The 17,699-nt window shown below is 40.0% G+C and overlaps 1 protein-coding gene across 1 annotated transcript in view; it reads right to left on the reverse strand.

Moving 5' to 3' along the window:
* Nucleotides 1-16,882, reverse strand: part of CYBB (cytochrome b-245 beta chain) — a 34,262-nt gene extending 17,380 nt beyond the window's left edge. The window contains exons 1-5 of the mRNA XM_025857403.2: nt 16,735-16,882; nt 14,737-14,832; nt 13,288-13,398; nt 4,717-4,801; nt 2,047-2,192 (exon numbers count right to left, since the gene is read on the reverse strand). Of these exons, the coding sequence (XP_025713188.1) occupies nt 2,047-2,192; nt 4,717-4,801; nt 13,288-13,398; nt 14,737-14,832; nt 16,735-16,779 (483 nt within the window). The 5' untranslated portion in view covers nt 16,780-16,882. The remainder of the gene's footprint in view (nt 1-2,046; nt 2,193-4,716; nt 4,802-13,287; nt 13,399-14,736; nt 14,833-16,734) is intronic.
* Between the last annotated feature and the right edge of the window lie 817 nt (nt 16,883-17,699).

A 17,699-nucleotide genomic window follows, 5' to 3' on the forward strand; every position in this document is an offset into this window, starting at 1 on the left:
ACACACACACACACACACACACACACACACACACACACACACACACATTACTCATAGGCTCTCAAATGCAAGACTATCTATTTATAAAGCGTCTGGTGTAGAGGCCAATAGGTATTTTCATTCCCCCTTCCAATAATCCTAACCATCCCTCACAGAGTGAGATAGATTTAGAATAGACATTTCTCAATTTAAAACTCTTACACAGTCAGGGTGTCACAGGAAGTACTAACCGATACACTGAAATAGTTCTAAGGGAGTATCGAATAAAGGACATCAGCCAACTGTAAGATGTCCTAAAAGGGTCTGAGGCTCCTTCTCCCTTTGCTTTGGAAAGGACCACAGTGCTTGGTTGGCAATTGTATTCTGGACATGCCTCCCATCTTAGGCTGGGTTCCCTTGAAGCAGACAGACCTTGAGATGAGGATTCATGAGCAAGTGATTTTAAAAAGGTGTGCTCCAGAAGAAACTGGTAAGAAGATGGGCAATAGGACAGGAAAGAGGAACAAATCAAACACGAGGGTGATCTCAGGCCAAGTCTTTAGAGAAGGTAGCTTCAGCCTGATGCTGCAGAGGAACTGTGGAGGGTAGGTCACACCTCAGAGTTCATCCCCGACTCAAGGCAAGGAAGCTGGTCTTTCATGGCCTGCACCCATCAGCTATTGGCTAATGGCTGCCCACAGAGAGGTAGCCAACCAGACCCTTCCAGATCTCTGAGCCTGTGGGTCAAGGGACTCCGATAGCCCCAGGGTGGTCCTCTGAGGAAGAAACGCTGGCATCAGAAATTGAGAAGTGAAAACACACAGAAAGGTGGGGGGAGCACAGACGCAGTACAAGTGGTCCAAAGGGATCCGGGCAGAGCATGACAGCATCGGCTCACTGAGTATGTTCACATTGCCTTCCTTCTATATCATTGTACGAACAATGAACAATATGAAGGAAAAATTATCCCAGAAGTTACAGAAAAGGAATTTGTTTTCTTTTATGCAAGTTGTTTTCATGTTAGCCTGAGGAGAATTATTTCTGCAACGTTAAGGGACTTTTCTTCTCATCTTTTCTAAACACGAGGAAACACATTTGGAATTCAGTGTATAATTATGTGACTTGGCCATCCTCCCAAGCCATTGGGCACATGAAGATGACTCGGAGCTTCTCCGTCTGAGTGTAGGAAGCTCTAACAACTGCTGGATGGGAAGCAGTCCTTGCTATGGATACCCCAAATGGCTGCCCCTGGAAGACCATGGAGTTATTCCCAGTGCACTGTGCTTCCCATGGGCCGATAATCAGCAGACATAGGCCACCCCTCAGATGTTGTAGGCAAGAAAGAAGAAATGCATCTCTGTCGGCTGTCAGCTGGTGGCCAGCCTAGTACTAACACCGAGGTCGGAGTGTTCCCTAATTCACATAAACAATTTCCTAGAACACTCACATCAGACGAGGTCATTCGGTGACTGTGAGGGAGTGAGACAAAAAAAAAAAAAAAAAAAGACCACTCCGGAATTATGTCAGAGCCAAGACAACAACACAAGTGACTGCTGCTAAGATACCCAATCCTAGAAAGACCCCCAATTCCTGACCATACTTGATGCAGAGCAAATCCTTGCTTCCTTAAACCCCTCCAAAACCACCTAACCCAAGTCCCTGTCCTATAAGGAGCCTCTACGAACACCTTCCTGGAATGTCCCAGACTTTCTCATGGTGCGAGGCCTCTTTTGCTGCAGGAAGTGATAAACTCAACTTTGTTTGACTAGATGTGTGTTCTTGTCTTTTCTTTGGTGGTGGGCATTGTCATGGGTGAGCCTGAGTTACTCCAGATTCCACAGGTGAGCCTAAGGAACTGGAAAACATCTAGAGACCCTCCACACATGAGATCAGGAGTGTGGAAGACATTTTCTCTGTACCCACATTCTTAGAAACTACAGACTTGGCCCACTGATAGTCAACTTTTAACACTGTTGATGTTCTGCCCAAGTAGAGTTCTTCACTTGCTGAAATCTAGTCCTCAGTTTTAACGGCCTAGGGACCATCTGAATCCAGAAATAGACTTACCGGGATTTTACTTTGAGCAAAATTGAGGTAACTTTGACCAGGTTTATCTTCAAACTCAGAGAGTAATACTGAATAGCTATCAGAATTGTTGACTCGGGCATTCACACACCACTCCACATTAAACAGATGGGCAATGGTATGAATCGCTGAAGAGGACAGAGAAGAGAAACAAACAAGGTGAAGGGTGCAGACAATTTTTGTGTAAGTTGGGTTTCCGCCTATAACCCCCAACTCTATGATAAGATACAGGGAGACACAGGGATGGCCCAGGACACTTAGAAACAAGAACTGGGTCTCCGGGCCAGAGAGGCAAGACTAGAACTCTAGTGGGTAAGCTATTCTCTAGTTGTGTGATCATACGCAAATCATTTGACCTCTCTGGTCTTGGTTTCCTCATTTGTAAAATGTAGATGTTAAACGACATTATCCTAAAGATCCAATCAAGTTCTGAGCCTCTACAAAATTACCTTGGTCTCTGAGGATATTTAGGTGTGCTCTCATTGTTTCTCTCCCCCAGATATATTTATGCTCAAACAAGAAGACTCTCATGTAATGTATGCCTTTGGCTGGCCCATTCACCTGACTCTGACATTACTCCAGAGAGATACCATTTTATTGAACTGATATAAACCAATGGCCACAAGAGTGAACACCTTCTTGAAAATTGCATTCCTTACTTAACAAGCACTTACATACAACTTACTGGGTGCCAAGAACTGTTATAAGTGCTTTATAATTAATCTTTGTTTGGAGGTAATGATGTAAGTACTATTAGTATCATCTCGTCTTACAGATGAGGAAATTGGGGCATAGATTGCTTTAATATCTTGCCCAAGATCACCAAGCTAGGAAGCAGCAGAGTTAAGAATCGAATCCAAGCAATCTGGTGCTCAAATCTTTGCTCCTACCCATTACGCTAGGTTGCTTTCGAATAAGATTTTATCATGCATTTTGCTTTTGAACCGTTTTGTTCACCACAGCTCAGAAAGCCTGCACGATCTACTAATAGAAGAGAAACCCAGTTAAACACCTGCAATCTAAGCTTATTTTACTCAAATTATGGGGAAATTCTTTAAGGGCAGAATAAAAATCTCTTTTGCTCATCACTTGCCTGTGTGCATGCCTATTGCCTGGCACATCACTTATTTGTTAAGTGAATTAGTGAAGATTTGATAATGGTCCCAGATACATCCCTTGTGCCAACACCGCCACTTTAATAATTATAATAATAACACATAATATAGAATACATATATACATATGTATACCTATTGGATATACAATAACAATAATAATAAAGAACACGCTTAGCTGATAAGGGCTATCTTACCCTTAAAATAAGATATCTTCTCAACTTAAGGGTTGTGGCAAGAACCACAACCCGTAAGCTGAGAAGATATCTTATCTTAGGGTTACTGCAAGAAATCCACAAATCTACATGTTCAACCTTAGTATTTTTTTTAATGGATAAATAAAAGCTCTCAGTTGTGGACTAACTTTTTTTATATTAAAAAGCATGGAAAATGGAGAAGACACTCGGATTTTGTCAGAAGAGCCCAAGATAAAAAGGTTTTCAGACTTGAAGGAATAAACCCTAATATTGGGATGGAAGAAAGAGTGGTGAATATTTTTTTTAATTTTTAATAATTTTAATTGGTTACATTTTGAAATGACAATATTTATGACATACTAGGTTAAATAAAATATATTCTTTTTTTTAATTTTTTATTGTTATGTTAATCACCATATATTACATCCTTAGTTTTTGATGTAGTGTTCCATGATTCATTGTTTGTTCTGGTGAATATTTTTTAACAGAATTCATTCGAAAAGTACAAATATTTTGCTGGGAATGTAAATTGGTGAAGCCACTATGGAAAACACAATGGAGCTGCCCCAAAAAACTGAAAAAAGAAATACCATACAATCCAGTAATTCTACCCAAAGAAAATGAAAACACTAATTTGAAAAAAAGATATATGCATCCCCATGTTTATAGCAGCATTATTTACAATAGCCAAGATATGGAAGCAATCTAAGTGTCCATCCATAGGTAAATGGATAAAGAAGAAGTGGTATATAATATACATATTGTATAATTGTGTGTGTATATATATATATAGTATAATTGTGTATATATATATATATATATACAATACCATATGGTTTCACTTATATGTAGAATCTAAAAACCAAACCTACCAAACCAAACAAGACAGAAACAGACTCATCAATACAGAGAACAAACTGATGGTTGCCAGAGGGGTTGGGGGTGAGGGGATGGGCAAAATAGGTAAAGGAGATTAAGAGATATAAAGTCCCAGTTTTAAAACAAATAACTCACAGGGATGTAAAGTACAGCATAGGGAATATAGCCAATAATACTGGAATAACTTTGTGTGGTGACAGACGGTAACTACATTTATCATGGTGAGCATTTTATAATGTATGTCATTGTCGAATCACTATGTTGTACACCTGAAACCAATATAATATTGTATGTTAAGTGTACTTCAATTAAAAAAATAAATTAAAAAATACAACATATCCAATCACCACCTAATCTACCTAAAAATGCTGATCTCCTCTAAAAATAAAAGCTATCTAGGAATAGAGGGAACTCTCTGGTTCCACGTTTTCTTTGCAATCTCAAATATCTTAATAAACTTACCAGTGTGAAGTGCAATCATCCATGCCACCATTTTATGAAAAGTGAGGTTCCTGTCCAGTTGTCTTCGAATTCTTGTGGAACAGCACTTTGGATTAAGGAGAAAAGAACAAAGTAGTAATTGTTAACAAGAAGGTTTTCTGTGTGCCAGGCAGTAGATACGTGTCACCTCATTTAATTGTCATAACCACCCTAAAAACAATGTCATTCTATGCATTTGATAGATGAAAAAACCGAGGCTCAGATACTTGTAGTCATCTTCCCAAGGTCAAACAGTGAGTGGCCTACCTGACAGGTTCCTGCAGTAACCACACACATGCACTACCAGCTCAGACCAAGAAGCCCGAAGAAGTTTGTTGAACAATAAGTGTTAGGTCCCTAAAACCAGTTTCCGCATATTTTACTTGGACCTGAAGGAGGGAAGCTCTGTCTCTGTGTCTTCTCCATCACTTTTCCCCACCCCAGGATGTATGTGAGCTCCCTCACAGTCCCACATTGGGCTCATCCTTGTGAGGATGTCAACCAGTAAGTTAAGTGTTAGGTGAGAGATTCAAGAGTCAGCTCTCCTAGGGATACCGGCAGTGTAATAGGAAAGCTGTATGCATTTCACATGACCCTGAAAGTCTAATGGGGACACAGACAAGTGAACAGTTCTAGAACAAGTGAATAGTTTTAGAACAATACCCTTCTAAGACCTACACTGTGCGAGGAGTAAAAATTGTCCACCCGCCTCTGTTGACAGAGACAATATCGCAAGGAGATACCATTAACCAAATATTAATAGCAAAAAGAACAATAGCTAATATTTACAAAGAGCTTCTTCTGCAAGGAGCTGTTTTAAGTGTTTTATATGCATTCTGACTCTTTATTTTTGCATCAATCTTAGCAGGGAGGTACCATTATTATCACTGCATAATAGGTTAGGGAGAAACATGTGGAGAGGTTACCTCTGCCTTAGGTCACATAGTTAATAAGTGGCAGAGTTGGGATTTAAATACAGGCTATCTGATGCCAGAGTATCAATATTCTGATGTTTTCATACCTTTTATGATTACCTTGACATTAAAAATAGTATTTTGGTCAGTACTCAAGTGTGACTGTCCTGATACATGTTAGAAGATGTGGATTTTGCTGGCTAATTGAACATAATAATACAAAATAAATAAATAAATAAACAAATAAGTGGCGGGGGAGGAAGATGTGGATTTGAATCTTGGTTCAGGTCAATGCCCAAAGTAGAAAAAAAACACAAACTGTGCTTTATGGTTGAATCAAAGCTTTGTCCTCCTGAAACCTGGTCAAATGCTTGCCCTGGCTGCAAGATACAGACAACTGTTAAGGAGAGCCAAGTGCCAAAAAAAAAAAAAATCTTAGGTATTATAAGTATCTGGTTCTAAACATATTCAATTTAATCTAAGGGTGTTTAATATTTGACTTACTCATTATTTTTTTAAATAGGCTCCATGCCCATCATGGAGCCCAACATGGGGCTTGAACTCACGACCCTGAAAATCGAGACCTGAGCTGAGATCAAGAGTCAGATGCTTAACCGACTGAGCCACCCAGGTGCCCCATGGCTTAGTTATTTTTAATAACATGTTCTGATTTTATAGAAAAAAATGTAGTTGTGTGGAGAATTGTGCTTACTCTACTATCTCTGGGTTAGCTACATCTACAGAGAACATGGGACCATGAGAGCAGATTCCCGGAACTGCAGAAATACTACTACTGAGGAAGACACAGAGGATTCCAGAGAAAGGAAGAAAGAATTAGACTTTATGGAATGCTTTCTGTGAGCCAGGCAGTTTAGCCATAATCATTACCTCATTCAGTGACCACGCAATAAGGATTATTATCCTCATTTTACAGATTAAAAAAAATGAAAGCTAAATCTCACATTGGCTGGGATCCGAGTCTATTTGTCTTTAAGGTTCACACCCTTTGCCACCAAACCAAATGCAAAGATATAGTTACTATTATTCTACATGTCTAAAAAAAAACCCAAGACAAGAATTTAAGTCAACTGCAAGGTGATCACAGAAAACAAGGTCAGGGGAAGTGAGATTGGGAAGAGAAGGCTACCAATGAAGGGTGTATTATCAGATCAGCTACCACTATCATGTATCATATCATATATATTGTATCATATCATAACATGGTATCTTTGATTAGAGGACTCTGAGAGATACAGAAAATGCTCCAGAGGTTTTCTTTTCTTTCTTTCTTTCTTTTTTCTTTTCTTTCTTTCTTTCTTTTTTTTCTTTTTTTTTTTTTACCTGAGCAGTTAGAAAGCTTAGGAATTCATCCCCTGACTCCCATCCGTCACAGGCCAAGGGCAGGTCCCAGGGCATCAACTCCCTGGCATTTCAGGCTTGCCCCAGGAGAGGGCTGAAAGAAAATCCTCCGGCAGAGAATGAGTGGGGCTTGCGGAGGGCAGCCACCCCATGTGCTGTAGAACCGTAAGTGTGGAGGGAACATGAGTGAAACACCAACAGTATCAGCTACAGCTAAGTGTCCACTGGTGGAGGTGGGCAGTGACTCGGGTTCTCAAAATAAGGGTTTCCTATTTGAAATCACTTAGTCTACATTTCTGTGGGTGAAAAATTGTCTTTGGTTTCTTATACAGCCTTGTCGTCTTTCCTGTTTATTTCAAGTGCTGTACATTGTTTTACTACTTTGTATTCTTTACAATTTTAAGGAAGTATCTTTTTCCTGTTTCCCAATTGCTAGGTTCCTCCATAGTTTCTTGGAGTCCTTGTGGTAGGAAGAATTCAAAGGTGATCCCCAATGACCTTATATAATCTCCTCCCTTTGAGTGGGGGTCGGACCTGACCTGTGAATGTGATGGGATATCAATCCTATGAGTTTGTTACATTATATGGCCAAAAGCACTTTACAGAGGTAACGAAAGTCGCAAGTTGACCTTAAGAGAAAGTTTATCTGGGTGGGCCTGAGCCAATCACATGGCCCTTTAAATCTGGGTCCAGAACTCAGAGACGGAAGAACTCAGAGATTCAAGGCACGGGAAGTATTTGGTGCAATGTTACTGGCTTGAACATGGAGGAGGCCACATGGAAGGAATACAGGGACTTTCAGGATCTGAGAGCAGCCCCTGAATGGCTGTCAGCAAGGAGACAGGAACCTCAGTCCCACAGCTGCAAGGAACTGATTTTTGCCAACAAGAATGAGTTTAGAAGATTGTTACCCAGAGTTTCCATTTGAGAATTCAGCCCAGTTGGCACCTTGACTTCAGCCTTGTCATATGCTGAGCAGAGAACCCAACCAAACACAGGATGCTGGACTTCTCACTGGCAGAACTGTGAGCTAATAAATTGGGGTTGCTTTAAGCCACTGAATTTATGGAAATTTCTCACACAGCAACAGATAATTAATATAGTTCTTATTGGAGTGATGGAACACAATTGGAGTCCTAAGACTGAGAGAATGGGACCAGTAGGATCAGAAATCAGTACTGAATTACATTTCAGAGGGCAAGTTCTGCAAAACTTGCCATCAGATATACATGTGTTGGATCTCAGCCCTACCACCTAGCTGTGTGACACTGAACAATATGCTCAGTTTCTAACTTCCTTACCTATGTATTTATCATAGTTCTTCTCTCATAGGTCTGTTTTGTAGATTCGCTAAGAGGTGTTTAATAAATATTTGAGTGTTTTTTTGTACCATTATTTAACTTTTCAGCTAGTATGTCTTGGTTCCCCAGCTAGAAAGTAAGCTTCCTATATGCAGAGTAATATATCATATGCTTCAAAAAAGTATCTCTTGGGGCACCTGGGTGGTACAGTTGGTTAGGTGTCCAGCTCTTGTTCTGGCTCAGGCCCTGCTCTCAGGGTCATGAGATCAAGCCCCACATCAGGCTCCATGCTCAGTGCAGAGTCTGCTTAAGTTTCTCTCACCCTCTCCTCTGCCCCTCCACCCCCTCCACATGCTCTCTCTCTCTCTCTCTCTCTCTAAAATAAATAAATAAATCTTTTTAAAAAAATTGCTTGATAATTATTTGGTTAAATGAATTACATTTTCACTGTTCTAGAACCTAAGATGATTATTCTAAACTTATAGAGATGTATTTACCCATATATCTATACTTGCCACACTGTTTTCTTTTCTACTTCCTGGCAAACTGTTTTGAAATTTTGGGGGAAAATACACTGGTTCCTGCATGCTGAATTTCAAGAAAAGGAATATGGTTTTAATGTGGCCTCTATAGAGTCTCCATAGTTCTGCCCTTATCATCATCAATATAGATCATCAAAAATATGGAACAACAGATTCTGATGCCCCCATCAGCTTGAGAAGCAGAGTGTTAGAGAAAAAGAAATTGAATGCCAGAACAATGGAGAGATGTGCTTGAGAAATAAAAGGTCCACTTGTAATACTCTGATCTTAATAGGTAGGTTTTTTAAAAAAGCTAGTTGATATGAAACTCACACATCTCATAAAAAGGAAAAACAGAGGCCATTAGTTACCAATGGGTCATTGGAATGGATCTCACCAAGGCACCAGTCCCTAGTTTTTCCCAGCTGCCCTCTAGGATATGCTCAGGATGGCCCCCCCCCAAAAAAAAATCCAAAGAGAAGTCACAAGTCCTGTTTATATGGGGCTTCCAAATACAATCTCCTCACCATTTCCTGAAATGGGAACAAGGCCCCTGGCTGGCGGTGTGGGAAGGAAGGGCTTTGCTGCCTCTGACTGCCCAGGGCTTGCTCCTCATCACACAAATACCATTTTTATGCTTTTGCGTCCCTTCTGGATTATCGCCAGCTACCTCCTAATTACCCAAGCTGCCATCATGTCCCATGGCTTCCTCACTGAACTACCCCTTTTGCCACTGACTTCTAAAGGGAAGTTTCTCTGTTACTGTCACCTCGAGCCTAGCCCGATCTCACTAAGCTAACATTATTATTATTATTGAGTCATCTCAGCAAATTTCTATGCTGCATTTAAACTGCAAGAGAGAAAAAAATTTTTTGAAGATAAAGATTTTATTTATTTGAGAAAGAGAGAGAGGGAGAGTGGGGGGAGGGGCAGAGGGAGAGGGGACAAGCCGACTCCTCGCTGAGCAGGGAGGGTCCTGGGATCATGACCTGAGCTGAAATCAAAAGTTGGACACTCAACCCACTGAGCCACCCAGGTGCCCTGAAAAAATACTTTTTTTTTCAAGTTAGAAATGGAACTAAAAAGGAGTGCATATTTAATGGGGTAAACATGAGTTTCTATAACATGACAAACATAGAAACTTAAAAGTTCTATTTTATGTACACCTGGTCTCACTACACATGCCATGAATTCACTTAAGTTAGATGTTTATATGCAATTTGGGAGAAATTACAAAAGCCACCCTTGAATCTATAGAACTCAGGCAAAGAAGCTGACAGTAATGTCCAAACCTGATGGCAGCAGGATATGTGATAAATAAGAACATCAGTTTATTTGTACAGCACTGTTTATAACTTTGAAGTTGCATGTTTCTTCTCTAGCTCTTCCATAGAACTCTAAGCTCCTTGAGTTCATGGCCCATCCATATGTTACTCTTTACTCACCATGTGTCCCCAGTACTTAGCATATAGCTGGCACTCAACCAAATGTTTGTTGACTGACAACTCAGCAGTTGACAACTTAGTCAATTAATATACTTTTGGAATGTTATATTCATTCTTACAGTTGCATTGTCTCGCCTGCTTTTCAGCTAAAAAGAAAAAAAAAAACCCGTGAGACAGGAAGTCCAAGAGACTTCCCTAGACCATGTGGTTAGACACAGAGCCACACTGAGGGCCTCTGACTCTCAGACTATATACGGTTACAGATAAGAGCTGACTCTCTCACCTTCTTTTTTGTTTCTGATCTGAAGACTAGGACTCCCATCTGATTAGAATTTAGTTTCTGCATGGCAAGGTGGGATTATTAAGGCTTCTTTAGGGACTTCTGCATGCTAGGCCCCATCCTTCCCCATTCTCCTCAACAAAGCAGGCTGAGAGCCTTTACCTTTACTTTCCCCAGGGTGGGCCAATACTGGGGCTTTACTTCTCCAAATAATCAGAAGGATTATAAAGCAAAGTCTAACTGATTAAGACCACTAGAAATTGAATGGACATTCTGTGATTGTGTAGTTTGCAATCTACTAACAAATCCTTGAAGTTACAACAATCTTGCCATTTCGGGCCTAGGCTATTCAGGATGCTTCAGCATTCACATATACGATGGACTTTTTAAGACCGTCATATGACAAGAAGACAGTTTTGAGTTTAGGTGGCACGCAGGAAAGTGAATAGGCTCTGGGGGCACAAAGAGCCGGGTTTGAATTCCAACATTGCCATTTCATTTCATCCCCATCTCACTGACTTGATGTGCAGCTTTTATGAGGTAAGCTCTATGAAGACTCAGTAGGGGACAGCTATTTGGATTTCCAACATTGGTCACAGCATGATCACTCATTTTAATTCCAGTCAGAAAAGAAGTTTTGTTTGCCAAGTTCACATTTCAGGTTGGGAAACATGGAAGGAAGGACACTCCCGGTCTCTAAAAGAATGTTGCTTGCTGCTAATTTTTAAAAAATATATTCTCTTACATATGGATCTCTCTGATTTTCAGAGCTTCTCTGCAATTTGAAGAGCAGCCTTATTTTGTCCCTGCCTTTGAAGACCTTCGTGAAGATCTTCCCTCCTGGGCCACAGGAAGCCTGAAAGCGGCCATTACAACATGTGCTTTTCATGGGGCATGGCCGCTCAACGGCAGTGCAATTTGGGCCTGGGGAGTAACAAGGATTTCTTAACTGGCCATCCTGGTGAAAACACTGCCTGTTTCTCAGGGTTTACTTCCTCTAAATAGAAAGTATTCAAACAGGGCATGGGGGGAAGGCGAAAAAAATGAAACGTGCCTTCCTAAAAACAAAAAGCTACAGTACATGAGCTTCATTTAGCCAATGTTCACTGGGCACCTACAGTATGCCGGGCCCTGTACTTTACAGGTGGCTCATTGCTAAAACTTTAAATCAAATGGAATTTTACCTCCGTGGTTTCTTAGACTGAGAAGATGATTTAGAAACCCTTGTAGTCAGTGTCTACTGTTAATTGTATCCTGCTAATCCTGTATTCGTAAATCAACTGGTAAATTTAGTAAGATAAGGAAAAATAAGGCAGAGTTCAAGGCAAATTCTACTTGTTATTGACAGTTTGGATCACTTCCCTTCCCCCAAATATTCCGCGATTGCCAAATTAAGTATTAGCTTCTCAGCTATACATTTAACTCCTAGTTTACCAGCAAAGCCTTACCTCAGACACCTGCCCTTTACAATCCCTACGTCCCCATCAAAGTAGATTGTCATTGCTCTCCTCTATAAATTATCTCTACTTAATGGATTTTTAAAAGCTGGTTAATATCAGACACATACATTTTATTAAGAGGAAAAACAGACGCTAGTCGTTACTCATGATCCAGTAGAATGGGTCTCACCAAGACATCAAACCCTAACTTTTCCAAGCTACCCTCTTGGGTGGGATTAGGAACTGCAAACAAATCCCAACAGAAGCCAAGTGTCACGCTCCTACAGGGCTTTCAAGAATACCATTTCCTTACTATCTTCTTTGCATTGGCCCATTCCATTTTCTCCATGTAGAATGTCTTTCTCTCTTATTTACATCCCCTAATGGCTTGTTTGTTCCTTACATGCCCATATTTGATGCCACCTTTTCAAAGAAGCCTTTCTTCATTCCCTGCCCCACCTTCATTCCCAATCCCTCCTTCTTTGATTCCCCCCATAGCCCCTTATTTCTAATGTTTTGCGGGACCCATCAGATTTTGCTTTGTATCATATTTATTTGAGTACACAGATCTAAGTAGATTCTAAATTCCTTGTTTTTCATCTTTGTATGATAACAACAATAAGAAATTCATATACCATAGGTTACAAAGTTTCCTCTTATATAATCTTTTCTTTCTTCTAGCAGAGTACATTTAGGGACTCACCAAATTGTTGAAATGAGGGTTAAAAAAACGCCCTGGGCATTTAGAAATCTCTGAACTCCTCAATTCCACGGACTCAATAACTCTTAGTTACCCTCATTATACTGTGACTCATCGCTCCTTGATTCCACCTGCTCGGGATGTTAGCCACGAAGAGAATTTTCTCTTAAAATTTAAAATTTTAAAAATTTTGAAAAACATGTCACTGTAGGATTAATTCCCAAATCCCATGTCAGCCTCATACAGTCCATAATATATTATATTATGTATGTCTGACGTGTGTGTGTGTGTGCGCGTGCACACACACAAGTGTTTTATGGCTCTTCTTGAGGTGTAGGTTGATTTGTTTTTTTTTGGTTTTTTGGTTTGTTTTTTTTTAAATGTCTGTTCCAAGTTAAATAGGTGTCTCGGGGAGCTCCATCAACAACTAATATGCAAATAAAATGGAGAATCAGGCATCCCTTGGCTTGTGAATATTGGACAGAGGTTGGAATCCTCACACTCCATTAGTATGCTTTTCCTTAGAAAGGACATTTAGTGTGATGTCCTTTGAAAATTTCGAGAAGCGTCAACTTTATAAATGTTTGCTCTTACCGCGCTGGACCCCCTGAGGAAGGAGAGCAGATTTCGACAGACCGGCAGCAGAATCAGCATGCAGTTGAAATTCAGACAGGCTGCAGGGGCCCTGGCCAATGGCAGCGCAAACTGGAAGATGTGGGATAGGAAGCAGGTAATTCCTATGAGCACAGAACACCCTTCTACCACTTCTCCAGGGTTCCCAGCATGAGGCCCACCAGAGATGTCAAGTTATCTGAGAAGGAAGGTCCTTCAGAACCAAGAGTCTACCTGGAGGGCCTGCTGGGATCCTTTGTTTTAATTTGGCCCTTCTCTCCCAACCCAACATTTTACTATGAAAATTTTCAAACGTAAAGAGAATTTGAAATAATCTCACATTGAACACCTGTTTTCCCATCTCCCAGGTTCCACCATCACATAGCTGCCCATCCATCTACCCATCCCTCTAGCCATCCATAGATACATCTTATTTTTGATGCATTGCAGACATCAGTTCACTTCCACCCTAAATACTTAAGCATGTGTATCATTAATTAGAGTTCAGTATAGAAACTGGGGCTTTCTAAAGAAGATTTTCTTAGTTCTCAGACTCACTTCAGCAGTAACTTAAGTTGGTCTGGTGTAATGCTTTGGCATTATAATTGTTCTTTGTAATGCCTAAAGATGTTGCATATTTTGGACGGGAAAGCAGAGGGAAATCATCCTTCTCAGTATCAGCCTGAATTAGTTAACAACAATTATAATAGTGCAGTACTATTACGTATTATAATTATTTATACATATGATATATGATACCTATTATAATTAGTGTTAAGTCATGAATTCATGGTTTCAGCATGATGTAACAAATGGTAGCCGGTGGGGGCGGCTGTCATTGTAATTATTCTCATTTGTCATGAAGAAGAGTCCTGGCAGTTCAAGGAAATCAAGAATGCTAATGGACCCAAGGAAAGTTGGGGGCCTTCACTCTGCTGGCCTAGTCAATGAATATGACCCTTGGGCAAGTTCCTCAAAGGCTCCATCTGAGGGCGAGGCTTATTTCCTGAAGGTCATTTCACTACATGTCACTGGGAGCAGGGCTCTCCATTCACGAAAGTTATCAGGAATCACATGCTTTAAAGAATACGGAAAATCTCACTTGTCCCACCTGTGTCACCCTTGGATCAATCTCCAACTTTGCCTGCCATTCCAGGGTTGGCATTAGATGTCTTCTTTAGGCTAAACAGTGGCACAGTAGTTCTTGGCATGGGAGGGATGCCGCTGGGACTCTCTGACACACTTTAGTTTATTTCACACTGGAAGGCCTAAAGACTCTTGCCCAGGGGGTTGCAAGGGAGGGAGCGAGGCTAATGGTGCCGTTTGGGTTGGTCAGAAGATTTATTTAAAGTGTTGAAAGGAATATGAACCAGAATCTTTGATTAGAAGTGTAAGCCAGTCAATATTGCATGAGATGGAACTTATACTTACCCCAAGAAGTTTTCTAGTGTAAAAGAACTGATCGTCCAAGTCATAATACCTGTAGAACTTGATAAAGAGGAAGACATTCAACCCCAGCCATACAAGCTGCAAAAAGAGAAATAGTTGCGTGAAGTTTCCACACTTCAATCGGTAGATTTCACATAAGATTGGAGTCAGACTAGGGTCAGGACATCCCCAGTCTAGCCTTCAACAAAGGTGGTTACACATCTGGGTGTAACCGGCTGCAAGTCAGCTCTTTCCTACAACAGTGCCACTAGACTTTGTGATTGACCTTTCCACCTTGCGTTGTTCCCCATGATTGTTCTACTACTGGCCAGGATGCCAGGTCATTAACAATCTTCTCTCCCCTCTGTTGTTTTCTTAAGTAGTAGCAGGTGAGTCTTCTCGAAAAGAGAGGGGAAAGGAATAGGTGACTATATGGTCCCCCGCACCAATAAGACACTGTGTTCTACTCTCACGGGTGCTGTCACCTTCCTCCAGCACACAGCACCCCACCCCAGCCAGTGGGAGTCACATCAGCTAAAACGTCAAGCCTTTAATTCTACTTGGTAACTTTTGCTTAACTTTTAAAAGAGGGACTATTGAACATGAACGAGGGGGTGAGGGGCAGAGGATTTTTTTTTTTTTAAAGCGAGCCCTCTACCTTTTGACTGCTCATTTCATCCCAAGCACTGACCGCATCAAGATCTTTTCTTACCCGTGCTTTAACGCCATTAAAGGTCCATAGGTGCTTGAGAACGATCTCTTTATGAAGAAGGTATTAAAACAACTTCTCCATTCCCTAACCTTGTCATTCTCACTCCTGCTTTCCAGACTGTGTCTTTACAGTCACGCATATGAGAGTGCAATTTAGGAGGAGGTCATCTCCTGGGGAAAACTGGGCTAAGAGCCAAAAGTATAATATGAACTTGTTTTCTATAGGAGTAATCTGGTTTCAAAATGGTGGTAAGAAATCAAGTTAACAGTATTCTATATTGCATTAGAATGTTGGTTTGGCATAATTTTTTAATGACACAATATTTCTTATTTTTTTCTTTTATTTGCGCCCCCAATTCCTCTCTGTGTCTACAACTCTAAGACTCAATTTTACCTCATGATAAATTCTTTCAAAAATTCCCCACTCACAGGTGTTCTTTTTAACATCAGTACAATACTTTCATTGGCTATTTGGAAAGGTTATTTATAAATCACCTTTCTATCTTCCCAATTGTCCGTGATTGCTTTGCTGAGACTGCCATCTTAAATTAATAGTTGGTCCTTGTCATGGTAAAAAACTAAAGAGATTAACATGTCTATTTGAAAATTAGCCCGATCTTTACTTACAAAAATTGTTTCTCAAGATAGATTAGATTGATTTATATAGTCATATATAATGTATATAATATATCCAGGGTATATATGAGTCTAGTTTATTTCAATTTCCTTCCTTGAATTTTTATAAACCTCGTAAACAACTCAAGTTTACCTCAGAGAGAAAAAAAAGTACTTTTTAAAAAAGAAAGTTGAGAACAATTATTTTTGCTGTAATCACTGAAATAAAGGCCATTTCCCATACATGAGCCAATTTTGTACCTGTTATTTGGAAAATGGTGTAAAATTAGGATTGCCCATTTTTGAATGGTATAAGCACATAAAAAGTAGAGAATTTGCCTCTGAGTAAATATTGACAAACAACTTAGGCTCGGAGATCATTAGCATGAAATGTCTTCTACCCCCTCTGCGAAATGCCGGCTGATTTAGTACTCCCAAAGAGTCAAGAAATAGAGTGGGTGAAGTGAGCCCCCAGATGCATTCTTTTCATTAATAAGTTTGGAAGAGTGCACTCAGTCCCGCTTACAGATAGACGTATGTTCACACAGTAAATCAGTTTCAATACAATTACTCCAAGAAACAAAACAAACAAACAAAAAGTTTTGCCCTATTTTAGTTTCCCGGAGAACCCAGACAAGTTCGAGAATTTATCATTTCTCTCTCATTGGTACTTACAACGACAAAGATGGAGAGCCCCTCATTCTCAATCCAGTTCCCCATGGTGATGGAGGTTCAGTGCCTTGTGTCTGCTTTTCTTCTCTGCTCTGCTTCTTCTTCCCATGAGGAAATGAAAACAGCAGCCTGGGGCAATCAGTTTCCTTTTCTATTATCAGAAATTAGCTAATCATTGGTCAACTGAAAATCTTGTTTCCATAAGAACCTTAAATCTTCAAACCACAAAAAAGCTGCAGAAAAAGGGTCTGTAATAATCTAATCATAACTAACCATAGTAGGAAATGAAACCAATTTCTACACCTGAGAGACAAATAACAGTCCACTGATGGGATATATTTGACACATGGACTTGACTTTTTGACTGATCAGTTATTAAATGGCAATTTGTAAAAAGTCACTCAACTAGCCATAACTTTGTGCTGGATAAAAATCATTAAATATCTTTTGACAGGCTGAGCAGCATTTTACAGTCTTGTTGAGAAGAACAATAACAATAATGATGGTTGATATTTATAGCATGCTTACGTCATGCCAATTTTCTAAGATACATATGTGTGTGTGCATACACATACATTTACCTAAGAATTGATACATATATGTCTGTGTAAACACATACACACACATATATTAAATTCAGTATACAAATAAATTCACTTGATTCTAACAATTCAACCCTTATAAAGTAGTTTTTTTAGAAGGTTTTTTGATTTTTGATTTAACTTTTGTTAGTTAACATACAGTGCAATATTCGTTTCTGGAGTAGAATTCAGCGATTCATAAAGATTTTATTTTTAAATAATCTCTACATCCAACGTGGGGCTTGAACTCACAACCCTGAGATCAAGAGTCACATGCTCTACCGACTGATCCAGCCAGGCGCCCCTAAAGTAGTTTCTATTACTATGATTACACTTACAGATGAGGAAATTGAGACCCAGAACACTTACGTTACTTGGCCATGGTCA

Source organism: Callorhinus ursinus, unplaced genomic scaffold, assembly GCF_003265705.2.
Source record: "Callorhinus ursinus isolate GAN/ISIS: 27379988/994484 unplaced genomic scaffold, GSC_fseal_2.0 scaffold16, whole genome shotgun sequence".
Classification (NCBI taxonomy): Eukaryota; Metazoa; Chordata; class Mammalia; order Carnivora; family Otariidae; genus Callorhinus; species Callorhinus ursinus.